Genomic DNA, 16,882 nt, shown 5'->3' with positions numbered 1-16,882 from the left:
TCAATAATAACTCATTCCACTAGAGAGTTATTATTGCACTACTGCACCAATCCCAAATTATATTATAGACTCCTTCTTATCATGAGTGTGTTAGTCTCCCTGTGTTTAAAATAATGATTGTCCACTAATTAAGTAAGTTACTGACAACTCACTTAATTAATATCTAAGGCCAAAAGCAGTACCACTCAACCTCATTGTTATGTCGGACTAAGTCCACCTGCAGGATTTAACATGACAATCCTTATGAGCTCCTCTTGGGGACATTCTCAACCTAGATTTACTAGGACACATTTTCTTTCTATAATCAACAACACACACTATAAGTAATATCATTTCCCAACTTATTGGGCCTATTGATTTATCAAGCTAAATCTCATCCTTTGATAAGTTAAAGAAATAAATACTAAATATATATGCTTGTTATTATATTAGGATTAAGAGCACACACTTTCATAATAACTAAGGTCTTGTTCTTTTATTAAGTCTGTATAAAAAGAACTTATCTAAAATGGTCCTACTCAATACACTTAGAGTGTACTAGTGTAATTTATTAGTCAAGATAAACTAATACCTTATTACACTACGACTATTCCAATGGTTTGTTCATTTCCATCTTAGTCATGAGCAACTGTTTATAATTTATAAAGAACTGATAACATGATCTTCTGTGAGTGACACCACACACTATGTTATCTACAATATAAATTAATTGAACAACTACACTTACCAAATAAAATGTAGACATTTGACCAATGTGATTCTTTTATTTAAAAAATAAATGTTTACAAAAGCTAGGCTTTTAGTATATACTCTAACAATCTCCCACTTATACTAAAAGACTAAGCTGCCATATCTACTGCCATACATCTAATTCCCATCCCCTCTACATGCCGATCAAAAGCTTTCACTGGAAGGGCCTTAGTAAAAGGATCTGCCAAGTTATTTGCTGATGCAATCTTGGCAACGACAACTTCTCCTCGCTTGACGATGTCTCGTATCAAGTGGTACTTGCGCTCTATATGTTTTACTTCCCTTATGGGCTCTTGGTTCATTCAAGTTTGCAACTGCACCGCTATTATCACAATAAATTGTGATGATTTTGGGCAAACTAAGAATCACATCTAAGTCCATTAGGAAGTTCTTGAGCCATACAACTTCTTTGGCTGCCTCAGAGGCTGCTACATACTCAGCTTCCATGGTTGAGTCTGAAACGTATTTCTGCTTAACACTCTTCCATGCAATGACTCCACCTTCTAAAGTAAACACATAGCTTGATGTAGACTTACTGTTGTCCCTATATGATTGGAAGTCTGAATCCGTGTAACCCATAGGGAGCAAATCGTCTGCTTGGTAAATTAGCATATAATCTCTAGTCCTTCTCAGGTACTTCAATATATGCTTTACAGTAGTCCAATGTCATTGTCCAGGGTTACTCTAATATCTGCTAACCATGCCTACGGTAAAACAGATATCAGGTCTCGTACACAGCATTGCATACATTAGGCTTCCCACAGCTGAAGCATAAGGAATTGCCTTCATGTCCTCTATCTCTTTTGATGTCTTCGGAGATATCTCTTTAGATAAGGCTACTCCATGCCTAAAAGGTAAAAAACCCTTTTTGGAGTTTTGCATGCTAAAACGAGCAAGGATTGTATCTATATATGAAGCTTGAGATAGACACAACATCTTTTTCTTGCAATCCCTTATGACTTTGATCCCAAGAATGTGTGCACATTCTCCTAAGTCCTTCATATCAAATTGTTTGGATAACCATACCCTTACATCTGATAACACTTTGACATTGTTGCCAATTAACAAAATATCATCTACGTATAGTACAAGAAATACCACCACATTTCCATTACACTTCTTGTATACACAAGACTCATCCGGACACTGAATAAATCCATATGACTGGATCACTTCGTTAAACCGGATGTTCAAGATCTTGAAGCTTGCTTCAGTCCATAAATAGACCGATTCAGCTTGCACACTAGATGCTCTTTGCCCTTTTCAATGAACCCCTCTGGTTGCTTCATATGGATGTTTTCTTCAAGACTTCCATTAAGTAAAGCTGTCTTGACATCCATTTGCCAAATCTCATAATCCATATGAGCGGCAATAGATAAGAGTATCCGGATAGACTTTAGCATAGCTACTGGCGAAAAAGTCTCCTCATAATCGATTTCCTCTTTCTAAGTATACCCTTTTGCAACAAGCCTTGCCTTGAAGGTTTCTACCTTCCCGTCTGTCCCTCTTTTCCTTTTGTATATCCACTTGCATCCAACAGCTTTTACACCATCTGGTGGTTCTACAAGCTCCCAGACCTTATTAGAATACATAGACTCTATTTCAGAATTCATTGCCTTTTGCTAAAATACTGCATCTATATCTTGGAGTGCTTCGTCATATGTCCGGGGATCAGGTTCATGTTTACCCGGGATCAAGTCCGAAGATTTTTCTAAAAACATGAATCTTTCAGGTTGCCTCACAACCCTCCCACTATGACGAGGCACTGCCTCTAGTTGTGTATCATGTGTGACACGTGTTGCAGTCTCTTGTGATACTTCATCTTGTACTGTTGGTACTAAAGTAGACGTGTCCTCTCTTATTTCTTCTCGAACAATTTTACTCACGGGCTTATGGTTCATTGCATAATCTGTTAGAGTGTATACTAAAAGCCTAGCTTTTGGTATAAACATTTATCTAGAAATAAGAATCACATTGGTCAAATGTCTACATTTATGATAAATGTAGTTGTTCAATTAATTTATATTGTAGATGACATGGTGTGTGGTGTCACACACAGAAGATCATGTTATCAGTACCTTATAAATTATAAACAGTAGCTCACGACCATGATGGAAAGGAACAAACCATTGGAAGGTCGTAGTGTAATTAGGTATTAGTTTATCTTGACTATATAATTACACTAGTACACTCAGAGTGTATTGAGTAGGACCATTTGAGGTCGTTTCTTTTATACTGACTTTATAAAGAAACAAAGACCTCGGTTATTATGGAAGTGTGTGCTCTTAATCCTAATATAATAACAAGCACATATATTTGATATTTATTTCTTTAATTTATCAATGGGTGAGATTTAGTTCGATAAATCAATAAGCCCGATAAGTTGGGAAATGATATCACTTATAGTGTGTGTTGTTGATTATAGAAGGAAACTGTGTCCTAGAGATCTAGGTTGATAATGTCCTCAAGAGGAGCTCATAAGGATTGTCATGTTAAACCCTGCAGGTGGACTTAGTCCGACATGATAATAAGGTTGAGTGGTACTACTCTTGGACTTAGATATTAACTAAATGAGTTGTCAGTAACTCACTTAATTAGTGGACATTCGATATCTTAAACACAGGGAGACTAACACTCTCATAATAAGAAGGAGCCCAAAAATGTAATTTGGGATTGGTGCAGTAGTTCAATAATAGTTCTCTAGTGGAATGAATTATTATTGATAAAATTAAGTTGTGTTTTCGGGGCGAACACGGGATGCTTAATTTTATCGGGAGACCAAAACCAATTCCTCCTCTCGGTCCCTATCGTAGCCTCTTATTTATAGAGTTCTATACCCATCTATACCCACCTTAGGCCAAGCTAGCTTGGGAACCAAGCTAGGCCGGCCTAGGTATGGTGGCCGGCCCTAGCTTGAACCCAAGCTAGTGGGGGCCGGCCAAATTAAATTAAAAAGGAATTTTAATTTTAATTTTTATTATGTGGAAGAAATAATTTATTAAAGAGAATTTAAATTAAAATATCTCTCTTATAAAAGATCTACAAAAGATTAAAGAAAGTGATTAGATCTCTTTCCTTATTTGTAGATTGGTGAGATATTTTATTTTCTCTCTAAAAAATTATTCACATGTTGTAAAATTAAAATTATAGAAATTTCCTTTTATCAACCATGAAGAGATTTTTGAAGAGAAATTTTAATTTTAAAATTTCCGGAGATAAATTAGGAAGTTTTAATTTGTTGATTGAAATTCTCCTAATTTTTCTCTATTAATTGTGGCCGGCCAATACATGGATAAAAAGGAAGTTTTATTTAATACTTCAAATTAATTCATGTCAAGGAAAATTAAGGAAATTTTATTGTAATTAAATTTCCTAATTTGCCTAGGCCAAGGAATATAAAAGAAGGGGTGAGGGTGCCTTCATGGGTGACAACCTCTATTAATTTTCTCCCTCTTTTCCTTGGTGTGGTGGCCGGCCCTTCCCTTTCTCTCTTCTCCTCTTGTTGGCCGAAACCTATCTTCTTGGTGGAGCTTTTGTTTGTGGCCGGATCAAGGAAGGAGAAGAAGGAGAGAAAGCAAGTCTCATCTCTAGCATCCCTTGGAGCATTGGTGGTGGCCGAAATTCTTCATCCTTGAAGAAAATTGTTGTGGCCGGCCATCCTCTTCCTTTCTTTCTTTTTTTTTGTGGTGGCCGAAACCTATCTCTTGCTTGGAGTTCTTGTGGTGGCCGGATACTACTTGGAGAAGAAGAAGAAGAAGGAGAGAAAGCTTGTATCCCTTGGAGCTTGGTTGGTGTTTTGTTCTTCGTCCTTGGTGAAGCTTCTTTGTGTTGGCCGAACCTAGCTAGGAGAAGAAGAAGGTGCTTGGTGGTTTCTCATCTCGAAAGATCGTTGCCCACACAACGTCCGAGGTTAGAAGAGGAATACGGTAGAAGATCAAGAGGTCTTTCTAGAAGGTATAACTAGTAATTTTTCTTTCCGCATCATGCTAGTTATTTATGGAAATTATACCAAATACAAGAGGCTTAAGATTCTAGTATTTCGAATATATTTTTCGAAGTTGTGTTCTTTTGTTTTATTTTTTTTTTCTTGTGATTTGATTGTTCTTTTCGGTTAACCTAAAGTTATTTTAGGAAATTAAATATTAGATTTCTATAAAAGGTTTTGTCTAGTCGGTGGTGGTTGCTCCCATATCCAAGAAGGCCATGTGCCTCGCCACGTCAGTACTGGGAACCAATTATGGAAATTAATATTTAATGGAATTAATAACTTAAGGCGATTTGGGTCGAACATGTTAAGTTCCGCAGGAGATCCAAGTAAAAACCTAAAAGAACAAATAGATTAAGTTTTGGATCAAACGTGTTAAGTTCCGCAGGCGATCCAAAATTTAATTTAAAAGAACACATGGTAGCTAGGAAAAGGTTCAGACCTTTGTACAAAAATTTTGTACAGTGGAACCTCTAGGTTTTTCGAGTAGCAACCAACATAATCATCTTCTAAAAATCGAGCATTGGTGCTAACAATAATCTTCTGATTTTTAGGATTATAAAATAAACCACCTTTCGTTCCCTTAGGATATCTCACAAATAGACAAACTTCTGTACATGATTCCAACTTGTCAGTATGTCCCTTCAACACATGTGTTGGACTACCCCATATCCGGATATGATTCAGACTAGGCTTACACCCATTCCATAATTTCATGGGAGTAGAAGGAACTGTTTTAGAAGGTACCATATTCAGAATGTACACTGTTGTTTCTAAAGTATATCCCCAAAATGAATTTGGTAATTCTGAATAACTCATCATCGATCTAACCATTTCCATAAGAGTCCTATTCCTTCGTTCTACCACACCATTCTGTTGGGGTGTACCAGGTGCAGACAATTGGGATTGAATCTCGGCTTCTGATAAGTAATTCCTAAACTCTCCAAAGAGGTATTCGTCACCATGGTTAGACCGTAGTGTCTTGATACTTTTACTAAGACGTTTCTCCACATCAACCCTATATTCTTTGAACTTATCAAAACATTCAGACTTGCGGCGCATCAAGTAAATGTATCTGTATCTTGAATAATCTGTTGGTTAGTCTTAAGAAAATCGTACCGGTTCCACTGTACAAAATTTTTTGTACAAGTGTCGAACTTTCCTTAAATAACCTATTGTGTTCTTTAGAAGTTAAATTAGGAATCGCAGACGGAACTTAACATCATTGATTCCAAATTTAACTTATCTGTTCTTAATGGTTTAGATTTGAATCGCACGCGGAACTTAACACTATTGATTCAAATCTACCTAAGTTATTAATTCTATAAATATTAATTTTCAAAATTGGCTTCCAGGACTGCATGACGAGGCACATGACCTTCTTGGATATGAGAGCAACCACCACCGCCTAGGCAAAGCCTTTTAAGGAAAGCTAATATTTATTTTCTTAAATAACTCTAGGTTAACCAAAAAGAACAATCGAATCACAAATTCAAAAAAGAAGAAAACACAAACTCGAAAAAAAATACTATTTCGAAAACTCTAGAATCATATGCCTCTTGTGTTTGGTATTTCCATAAATAACTATACAAAGAAAAACTAGTATGATGCTGAAAATAATTACTAGTTATATATTTCTTTGTAAGCAAAACAACCTCTTGATCTTCTACCGTAATTCCTCTTATAACCTCGGACGTTGTGTGGGCAACGATCTTCCGAGATGAGAACCACCAAGCACCTTCTTCTTCCTTCTAGGTTTCGGCCACCAATAACTCCTCCAAGGATGAAGAAGTTCGGCCACCACCAAGCTCCAAGGGATGCTAGAGACTAGGCTCCCTTTCTCTCCTTCTTCTCCTTGCTTGATCCGGCCACCAAAGCAACTCAACCAATAAGGAAGATTCGGCCACAATAAGGAGAGGAGAGAAAAGAGGAGGGGCCGGCTACACCAAGGAAGAAAAGAGAGGAAGAAAAGAATAGAGTCGTTCACCATGAAGGCACCTCTACCCCCTCTTTTATAATCCTTGGTCTTGGTAAATAAGGAAATTTAAATAAAAACTTCCTTAATTCTTTTGCCATGAAAAAGAAAAATTTAATTAATTAAAATTAAATTCCTTTTTTCAATTACAATGGCAGGCCACATTAAAATCTCCAAGCAAATAAAATTTTAAACACAAATTAAAACTTCCTTATTTGCTTCCGGAAATTTATAAAAATCTCTCCAATAATTTTTCCCTTCATGGTGGATTATAAAAAGGAAATTTTATAAATTAAAATCTTTTTTTTAAACATGTGGATAATTTTTCAAAAGGAAAGTTATCTCTAAAAATTAAAATCTCCTTTCAATCTACAAATAAGGAAAGACATCAAATCTTTTCTTAATCTTTTGTAGAAACTTATAAAAGAGATATTTAATTTTTAAACTCTCTTTTAAATCATGAACATGGTTTAAAAAGAGAAAAAGTTTTCTAAAAATTAAAATCTACCTTTCAATCTACAAATAAGGAAAGATTTCAAATCTTTTCTTAATCTTTTGTAGAAAGCTATAAAAGGAAAGATTTAAATTTCAAACTCTCTTTTAAAACATGATATCTACATAAGAAATAATTTTAATAAAAAATCCTTTTTAATATGATGTGGCCGGCCACCTAAGCTTGGGCTCCAAGCTATTGGCCGGCCACCTTAAGGCTCAACCTTTAGGCTTGGCCGGCCCTAAGCTTGAACTTCAAGCTTAGCTTGGCCGACCCCTATAAGTTGGGTAAGAAGGTGGATATGTGGTGGGTATAAATCTCTATATACAAGAGGCTACGATAGGGACTGAGAGGAGGAATTGGTTTTGATCTCCCGATGAAATTAAGCATCCCGTGTTCGCCCCGAACACATAATTTAATTTCATCAATAACAATTCATTCCACTAAAGAACTATTATTGAACTACCGCACCAATCCCAAATTACATTTTTGGGCTCCTTCTTATTATGAGTGTGTTAGTCTCCCTGTGTTTAAGATGTCGAATGCCCACTAATTAAGTGAGTTACTGACAACTCATTTAATTAATATCTTACTCCAAGAGTAGTACCACTCAACCTTATCGTCATGTCGGACTAAGTCCACCTGCAGGGTTTAACATGACAATCCTTATGAGCTCCTCTTGGGGACATTATCAACCTAGATCACTAGGACACAGTTTCCTTCTATAATCAACAACACACACTATAAGTGATATCATTTCCCAACTTATCGGGCTTATTGATTTATTGAATTAAATCTCACCCATTGATAAATTAAAGAAATAAATATCAAATATATGTGCTTGTTATTATATTAGAATTAAGAGCACACACTTCCATAATAACTGAGGTCTTTATTCCTTTATAAAGTCAGTATAAAAGAAACGACCTCTAATGGTCCTACTCAATACACTCTAAGTGTACTAGTGTAATTATATAGTTAAGATAAGCTAATACCTAATTACACTACGACCTTCTAATGGTTTGTTCTTTTCCATCTTGGTCGTGAGCTACTGTTTATAATTTATAAGGTACTAATAACATGATCCTCTGTGTGTGACACCACACACCATGTTATCTACAATATAAATTAATTGAACATCTACATTTGGTATATATAAATGTAGACACTTGACCAATGTGATTCTTATAAATGTTTATACAAAAGCTAGGCTTTTAGTATATACACCAACAATCTCCCACTTATACTAAAAGACTACATTTGGTATGTCTAGATCGAAATCTGTACGATGTTAAACTTTGAGAAAAATATGCGCTCTTTTTAGTAAAGAGAATAACATCGTAGCATGTGATTCATACCACATGTGCTATGGCGATAAGAAGGGTACTAGGAGAATGGATTCCTGCTTCTCTACTATGTGAGATCCTTGAGATTATAAGTTAATCTCAATTTTACCCTAAGTGACTATTTAACTGTCTACTTGAAGTTCTGATCAATGACTGCTACTTTAGCATGTTTGCTATTGGCTATGGATGATTCGGTCTATGGAGCATAACTAGGAAAATGACTAATTAGAATGAATAGATTTTAGCTAAAAAGGAAGATTAAGATTGATTTGCATCTATGACATTTATTTACTGGTACCAGTTACATTTTTAGTTTAATACATAAAATGTAATTGTGAATAATTTGTTTGATTGGAGATGTTGAACATGCTCTTAACATATAGTCAATGTGAAGGATTAGAGATGTTCATATTGATGTAAATAATTTAATCTGGGGTAAAAGCAAGTCATTTATGTCTCTGATTCGTTCAATGGAGTAGCTAAGTAAGGTATGACAATCTTCTTAGCAATTGGATGCTCACTGTGCTTGCTATCACATGAACCATTTTTCCTAATGCATGGAATGGATATTCTTATTTGATCTTTGTGACTAATTAATGCTCTGGTCTTCGTGACTTGATCATCATAAAGTCTATGTGACTTATTTGGTCATTGTGACTAATTAATTTTGCTCTGGTCTTCGTGACCTGATCGTCAAATAGTCTATGTGACTTATTTGGTCTATGTGACCAATTAATGTTTGATTTTGGCATTATGACATGATCACCTTGTAGTCTATGTGACTGACATGGTCTATGTGACCATATAACCTTATGGATTAACTTGGACGAGTGGGAGATGTTGGACGTTGAGAGGAGACGAAGGGGTGTTGCTTCCCCTTCTTCTCCCCTTTTTGCAAACGTCAAGGAGACGAAGGGGTGTCCTTTCCCCTTCGTCTTCCTCTTTCTTCTTATAAAAGGCATCCAAGATAAGATCAATAAGGAGAAAACGAGAAAAAGGATTGGAGGTGATCAGACAGAACGAGCAAAAGCGTGAGGTGATCGTGTGTGAGAGAAAGAGAACGTTCTGGGCTCTGGGATTTGGTTCGTGAACCTTGAAGTACTTTCCGATTACTCGTGATCGTACTTTCGACAGCGACAATGTCTTCGTCGACTAGCGTCTTCTTTTACAATTTCTTCGGGAGATCACTGTGAGTGATTATAGTTTGATTTCGTTTTTGTTTCATGCTCTCAAAGAAACAACAAACTTATGCCAACTTATTCTACTTATTCTATTGAAGTTTCTCATCGACCATTAAGATAAATCAGGAAGTACTCATAATGGATAGTTCGATAGTTCAACGTTTCTAGATCAACCGTTGATTAAGAAAAATTCATTTATTCATTAATTTACCGTGAGACTCAATCCTAAGAAGGCACCCCTACGACATATCTTCGGATCTTTAGTCTTACGTTAAAAAATTGAAAATACATCTATTTTTTCTAGTTAACATTAGATATCCAAGTCTTTAGTTCAATTAATCCTAAGAATGATCGACCTGACGAACATGATCAACCTGATTTTACGAAAATTTTTCATCAATCATCTAATTCAGATTAGAGAAATATATATATAGAAATTTGTCACGATGAATGGTTTATGATATGTTATCCATCGAGTCCATTGAATTTTAAATTCTAGATACATGATCTAGTACCCTTTCCGGGGCAAAACACATCCGCATTGAAAACACATTTAAGGTGATGGAGTTTCATCTCATTAAATAGGAAAAAAATAGAGCTGATTTTGATTTGGTCGGGAAAATGATTGAGCCAATTATATTCCAAATTCAGCGCGACGGAGTTTGTACTTAAAATAATATCCAAATTATTATTATTTAAACACGAAGCAATGTTCATACATACCACACCGGCCCACACTTGCCGTATTTCCACGTCGATCGATCGATTATCATCGTTGAGCAACGCACTCTCTCTCGTCTGTGATCTGTCGTCCGTCGTCAGTCGGTCCGTCGGTCGGTCAGCCGGCGATCATCCGGCTAGTTTTTTGCCGCGCGGGCCTCTCTGCCGGATGAAGAGGCGGTATTGGTCGTAGGTCATGGGTTGGTAGAGAGCGGGACGGGCGGGGGAGACCAGCTCCGGGATGGGCCCGATGGGGATGTCGCTCCGCGGGTTATAGAAGAAGGCCATGGACAGGCGCTCGCTGGCGGCGTTAACCGTCACGCGGTGCTCCACGCTCTTGTACGTCGCGTTGCTCAACACCTGGATGGGTCAACGCGGCGTGCGTTGACGGGGAAATCGTTGGATTATTATTATTATTAAGCGGCCGGCGTGTTTATGCGGATAAGAATGGTTTAGAATTAAGATTTATATACCTGAATCTGGTCGCCCACGTTGACGATGAAGGCGTCGGGGAGCGGCCGGACGGTGATCCAGGAGTTGTCCTTGCGGACCTGGAGCCCGGCGACGTGGTCGTCAACGAGGAGGATGGTGATTCCGCCGGGGTCGGAGTGGGCCGAGAGGCCGAGCGTGAGATCCGGCTGCGGGCACTTGGGGTAGAAGTTCACTCTCATGCACACCCCTTCCTCGTCGAAAGCCTCCGGCAGCCGGTCAGCCTCCAGTCCCAGCCCCATCGACAATGCCCTCAGTATTCTCCGGCACAGCTTCGTCAATTCCTCGCCGTACTCGTCTGTCGTCTCTCTGTATTCATTCATCAATCTTCGAATCGTAAATATATACAATTAATTAATTATATTGAATAAATTAGTAGAACGATCGATAGATTGATAGATAGATTGATATGCCTTAGCGTGGGAGGCAGAGCGGGCCACTTTTGGTGGTTTATCAAGCAGAGGGGGAGGAAGTGGAGAAAGTAGTAGTCTCCCCAGTCCAAAATGGCCCCCTTGTCGACCCCGAGGCGGCTGCCGTAGCCCTCGTAAGTGTTGGGCAAGTTGGCGTAGCGCTGCTTCTCCTCCATGGGGAGGTGGAAGAAGCCGCGCCACACCTCGCGCGCACGGCGGAGCAACCCGGGGCTCACCCCGTGGTTCACCGCCTGGAAGAACCCCGCCCCGCGGCACGCGTCCGCGATAGCCTTCACGGTGGCGGCATCGCAGGAGGAGGCGTCTGCGCCGTCCTCGAGCAGCGCGAGGTCCACCACGGGGATGCAGGCCTCGTTGACGCCGGGGGGCCCGACGGAGGGGCGCTCCGCCGGAGGCTTCACGTAGCGCGCGGGGATGATCTCCGCGCCGCTCTCCGACAAGGACTGCACGCGCACGATCGGCTCCGGCCAGTCCCGCAGGCAATCCATCTCCGACACACCTCGAGCTAGGCCGTGCATGCGATCGTATGGTTATTTAAAGAGACCATGGCGTTCGCCGTAGCTGCGAAATTAGGATCCAGCGAAGCGACCCATCAAGTCAAACATCCGGTGCGGAGACAATCCAGTACTCATCAAGATCAAAATTCAACACGAGGCAGCAATAACAGGGCAAGCGAGGAACACAAACAGGCAAATTCAATTCATTACGATCACCGGGCACGCACCACAATCAACTTCTGCGGGGTTGACAGCGACGCCGCACAGAATAAAACGTGGAAAAAATGCGAGAATGCACACCGATCGAGCTGCAGCGGCCAGTACTGGACAAGCGGCGCGCGATCAAAGACAGATGGTACGATCCTCAAAACTTATCCGGCTCGATCGTGTCGTGTGTGGACACAACTGTGGTGTCGTCGCACACGGACGACTCTGTTACTGCTGCTGCCGGTGTGAGCTTTGTCGTCTGGGTCTGGTAGAATGGCGTTACGGCGTTATGGGGATGACGCGGATGGATGGATGGATGGATGGTTGGATGGGGACGGATTTGTTCTCTGCCGGAACTGACCTTTTTCTTTATATCTGAGCATTTATTTGAGCGGACGGAGTTGTTCCTGGTCCACAAAGAGCCTTCTTTTGTTTAACGCTGCCACAAAAATCTTGAGGGTTAGCTTTATTTTAATCTACTAGTTATATATTTAGATAAAATTGCTGTTGCGTCACATTGTCTCTGATATGCCCTCTGTTTTGCTGCCAAATCATGTGGAAGCTCTTTGTTCCTTATTGTCGTTTTCACTGTACTCGACGGTTCTACTGGGCAATTATTCTTTCGTACTCTCTCTTCGAACTCCTCCGTATCGTCTTCGAGGGTCTCTCCATCTCGCCAAACTGTGTCGGCTCCTGGAGGGTCCTCTCCGTGGCCGAGTGTCCTGTATTTATTTATTATTTAAAGTTAGATATTTAATTTTTGAAATAACTAATACAGAAGGGAGTGACCGATCCGATTATATAAAAACGGACAGTTCAACATTACGATTGATTCGAACGTATGATGATCCTGTCCGAAAGTTGAGTCGGATGAAAGTGGGTCTTGTTGTACTAAAAAATTGACGGAGAGTCGTTGAGATGCTGAATCAGCGAGGTATCCCGTGGACAGGCGCACACGAGCGATTGTACGGAAAGAAATGATCCGGATGATGACGATGTTGCTCTGCACACACTCAGACGAGTCACACGGTCGTTAGAGACCAGAAATAAGGGAAAAAGTCCCCGGGTCAGGTCATCTGACGCTCAAGTCAGGTACTTTTTCCCCAGAAATCACAGAGAAAGCACGAAAAGTAAAAGACTGGTAAAAAATGACGAGTGAGCGTACTTGCGTAAGGGACAAAGCATCTTTTTTTATACTGCAACTGAGGCTTCTAGAATCTGGCGAATGTCAGGGAATGTCGGGTGTCAGGCTCTGTCTGGCAGTGGTTGACACATGGCTTTCTCTTATAGGCTGGCGGAGGAACCAAGAGGAGTATGAGCCTCCCACCGTTAGAATATTCCCTGACACGTGATGATTATTCTCTGACAGGTGGTTACGATTCCTTGCATGCTTATTTGTCATGTAGTGTCCGGCCTCCTGACCCACTTTCGTCTGCGTCATTCGAAGTATGTACATCTCGACGACCTGCGGATTCCCGACTGCCTATGCTTATTGCTATCCAAGGCAGTACGTTCCGACCTGCACGTTGGGTCTAATTCCCGATCCGCATCTGCTCATTGCTATCCAGGGCATGTACGTTCCGACTTGCACGTTGGGTTTAATTCCCGACCCGCATCTGCTTATTGCTATCCAGGGCATGTGCGTTCCGACCTGCACTTTGGGTTTAATTTCCCACCCGCATCTGCTTATTGCTATCCAGGGCATGTACGTTCCGACCTGCACTTTGGGTCGGATCCCTGACCTGCATTTGTCCGCTGTTATCCATGGTATGAACATTCCGACCTGCCTGCTAGGTCAGTTCCCTGACCTACATCTGTCTGCTGTTATCCAGGTATGAACGTCTCGACCTGCACACTGGGTCGGTTCCCTGACCTGCATCTGTCTGCTGTTATCCATGGTATGAACGTCCCGACCTGTACGCTGGGAACGTCCCGACCTGCCCGCTGGGTCGATTCCCTGACTTGCATCCGTCTGTTGTTATCCATGGTATGAACGTCCCGACCTGCCCGCTGGGAACGTCCCGACCTGCCCGCTGGGTCGGTTCCATGACTTGCATCTGTCTGCTGTTATCCATGGTATGAACGTCCTGACCTGCACACTGGGTCGGTTCCCTAACCTGCATCTGTCTGCTATTATCCATGGAATGAACGTCCCGATCTGTACGCTGGGAACGTCCCGACCTGCCCGCTGGGTTGGTTCCCTGACCTACATCTGTCTGTTGTTATCCATGGTATGAACGTCCCGACCTGCACGCTGGGAATGTCCCAACCTGCCCGCTGGGTCGGTTCCCTGACCTGCATCTGTCTGCTGTTATCCATGGTATGAACGTCCCGACCTGCACGCTGGGTCAGTTCCCTGACCTGCATCGCTTCATCGGAAGTTTTATTCGGTATACCCATCCAATCAATAAGCTGGCTCCTTAGTCGCACTCAATCCCTGATTATATCTGACCCATGGATCTGATCCTCAATTGACTTTGATCTTGTGGGTCAGGTCCATTTTCGATTCCCTTCAAGGTCAGATCCGGCCCACCTCGTAAATACTGTCCTTTGACCAGTCCCTCAACGGAAGCTTTGACTTTATCCACGTGTGCCGGAATCTTGACCTTCTTGTAATTCTGATTCTTGACCTCCACGATGGCATTGCCACGGAGGCTAGACTTTTGACCTCCAGGCTGGTGTAACTTTTGACTAGCCACGAGGGCTAGACTTCTGACCTCCAGGCTGGCATGACTTTTGACCCTTCTGTAGCTTTGACTTCTTGCTAGATCATCTCCCAGACCCCATATTCATACACCGTATTACAAGCCTCCCCCTCAAGTCTAGTCGAAGGAAGACCCAAGTCTGACTGACTAGACCCATACACCCCTCTGTGCTCTCTGCCTCCTGCCCTTCATATCATCCCAACCTTTATGTCCTGTCGCCTGGGATACCCTGTCTGCGTAATTACTTTAGTGGTTGCTTGTGGTACGGCGCCTGCGTAATTGCTTTAGTGGTTGCCTGGGATACGGTGCCTGCGTAATTGCTTTAGTGGTTGCTTTTGGTATGGCGCCTGCGTAATTGCTTTAGTGGTTGCTTTTGGTACGGCGCCTGCGTAATTGCTTTAGTGGTTGCCTGGGGTACAGTGTCTGCGTAATTACTTTAGTCTTGAGTACTCAATCTCCTCTTTAAAAAGACCTCCAGACGCCCCCTTCTTGTATCCTTCTTTTCCCCTGCTTTCTTTCTGCTTTTCGTCACTCTGCCTTCTCCTGGTTTCTCCTTGCCACAATGCATTCGCCCTCTTCCGATGAGGTTGATCAGCCATCCCCCCAAGTACGGATAAATCAACTCACCCTACAACTTGCAGAGAAGGAGCACGAGCTGAAAAATATGTCCATGGATCGAGATCGTCAACTTGCTCCCTGGCGGGACGCAAACGCCTTATATCGCCTTGCTAAATCTCGCGTTCACGCTGAAAAGACGATGAAAGAGAAATACCAGTCTGACCTGCAACGCCAACTTAGCCTCCAGGAGCGTCTGCAGCGAGAGCATGAGGCCGAGCTATCCCTCCTCCGTATGTGCCTTAATGATAAACAAGACACCATCTCTCGGCAACAGACAATCATCAGATCCCTTCAAGCGGAGCTGGCCCGAGCTTCAAACATCCCAGTGGCTTCTGACCCTCAGGATGTTCCTTCCAGTGGCAGTGTCTACGTTCCTTAACTAACTCCTGTAGCTCCTGTCCGGGCTTTAGTTGTCTCAGTGACTCCTGTCCGGGCTCTAGTTGTCTCAGTGGCTCCTGTCCGGGCTCTAGTTGTCTCAGTGGCTCCTGTCTGGGCTCTAGTTGTCTCAGTGGCTCCTGACTTGTAGGATGTTCCTTCCTGTAGGACGTTCCTTCCCGTGGTAGCACCTGTATCCCTTACTTGTCTTATGTAATTTATAAACAGTAATTCGGCTCTTGAGCTCGTATAGTGGGTGCTGGCTTTGTAATGAATGTTTTGTACGCTCACTTAACTATGCTGCTATACTTGCCTGTGACCCTGAGATTTATTAGTGGGAGCGGCTCATCCTCCGGGGCAATCCATCCCACTCGATTCCGTTCGCCCATTTGGTCTGTTGTGAGAGTCAATTTGCTGCTTGACCTGATTTTCCAGTTAATATTGCTGCTCTGATTACTTGAAGCTGCTTCGATCAGCGTGAGACATGCCAGCCCAACTGAAAGGTCGTTGGGCGTGAGCACAAGGCTCACTTTTAATTCTCTCATGGGAGTCGACCTATTTAGCTTTCAGTAGACCTGTGCGATAGTCGGGCGCCCCTCATGATCACACTGACTTTTCGACTTCCGAGTCTGGTCCGTCTTTACTGCTACACTGGTTTCCAAGCATCTTCTCAGGTTCCAAGAGAGTCCTTTCGCCTTCCTCTTCGGTATAAAAGACTTGGGGCCCTTCACCCTTCCTATCCGCATTTTCTCTTTATACCCACTCAACTTGTTCATGGAATCCCCCGAGTTGTCTGCTCTGTGTCGCCGGCTGGCTTTTACCGAGAAGGCTTTACATGACATGACCTTGAGCCGGGATCTACAGACTTCTCTTTGCCGGGAACTGGAAGAGTTATGACGAGCGGCCAAATGTAGGACCCGGGCAGAAATGGCTCTGAAGATGAAAGCGCAAGCAGACTTTCACGCTCAACTCCATCATATCCTCTATCTGAAGTTGAAGCACGAGGATGAGGTGACATCTTTGAAGGAGGAGAATCGACTACAAAACGCCACCATTGATCAACTGCGGGCCACCCTTGATCGGACCCAGATAGAGCTGGCTCAAGCGAGAACG

General features: G+C 41.9%; 1 protein-coding gene across 2 annotated transcripts; it reads right to left on the bottom strand.

Annotated features, from left to right (window-relative positions):
* Window positions 1-10,307: 10,307 nt before the first annotated feature.
* Window positions 10,308-11,869, bottom strand: LOC122045634 (jasmonate-induced oxygenase 2-like). 2 transcript variants are annotated; one of them, XM_042605944.1, is made up of 3 exons: window positions 11,353-11,869; window positions 10,924-11,266; window positions 10,308-10,810 (listed from the first exon to the last, which is right to left on the bottom strand). In XM_042605944.1, exons 1-3 carry the CDS (start codon window positions 11,853-11,855, stop codon window positions 10,580-10,582), a joined length of 1,077 nt encoding a protein of 358 aa, XP_042461878.1. In that variant the 5' UTR covers window positions 11,856-11,869; the 3' UTR covers window positions 10,308-10,579. The 2 variants fall into 2 exon arrangements, with proteins under 2 accessions (XP_042461878.1, XP_042461879.1); XM_042605945.1 differs by having other exon boundaries at window positions 10,924-11,248.
* Window positions 11,870-16,882: the final 5,013 nt, after the last annotated feature.

The sequence above is a fragment of the Zingiber officinale genome, chromosome 2B (genome assembly GCF_018446385.1).
Source record: "Zingiber officinale cultivar Zhangliang chromosome 2B, Zo_v1.1, whole genome shotgun sequence".
In the NCBI taxonomy this organism is placed as follows: Eukaryota; Viridiplantae; Streptophyta; class Magnoliopsida; order Zingiberales; family Zingiberaceae; genus Zingiber; species Zingiber officinale.
Note: the sequence above shows the minus strand (reverse complement) of the source record. Positions and strands in the feature narration are given on the sequence as shown.

Excerpts from the sequence above, each read along its gene's own strand:
- LOC122045634 (XM_042605944.1), bottom strand. The coding sequence starts at position 11,855 with ATGGATTGCCTGCGGGACTGGCCGGAGCCGATCGTGCGCGTGCAGTCC. Across the intron at positions 11,267-11,352 it reads GCTCTGCCTCCCACGCTAAG|ATTGATGAATGAATACAGAG; the intron begins GCATATCAATCT and ends TACGATTCGAAG. Across the intron at positions 10,811-10,923 it reads ACGTGGGCGACCAGATTCAG|GTGTTGAGCAACGCGACGTA; the intron begins GTATATAAATCT and ends TGACCCATCCAG.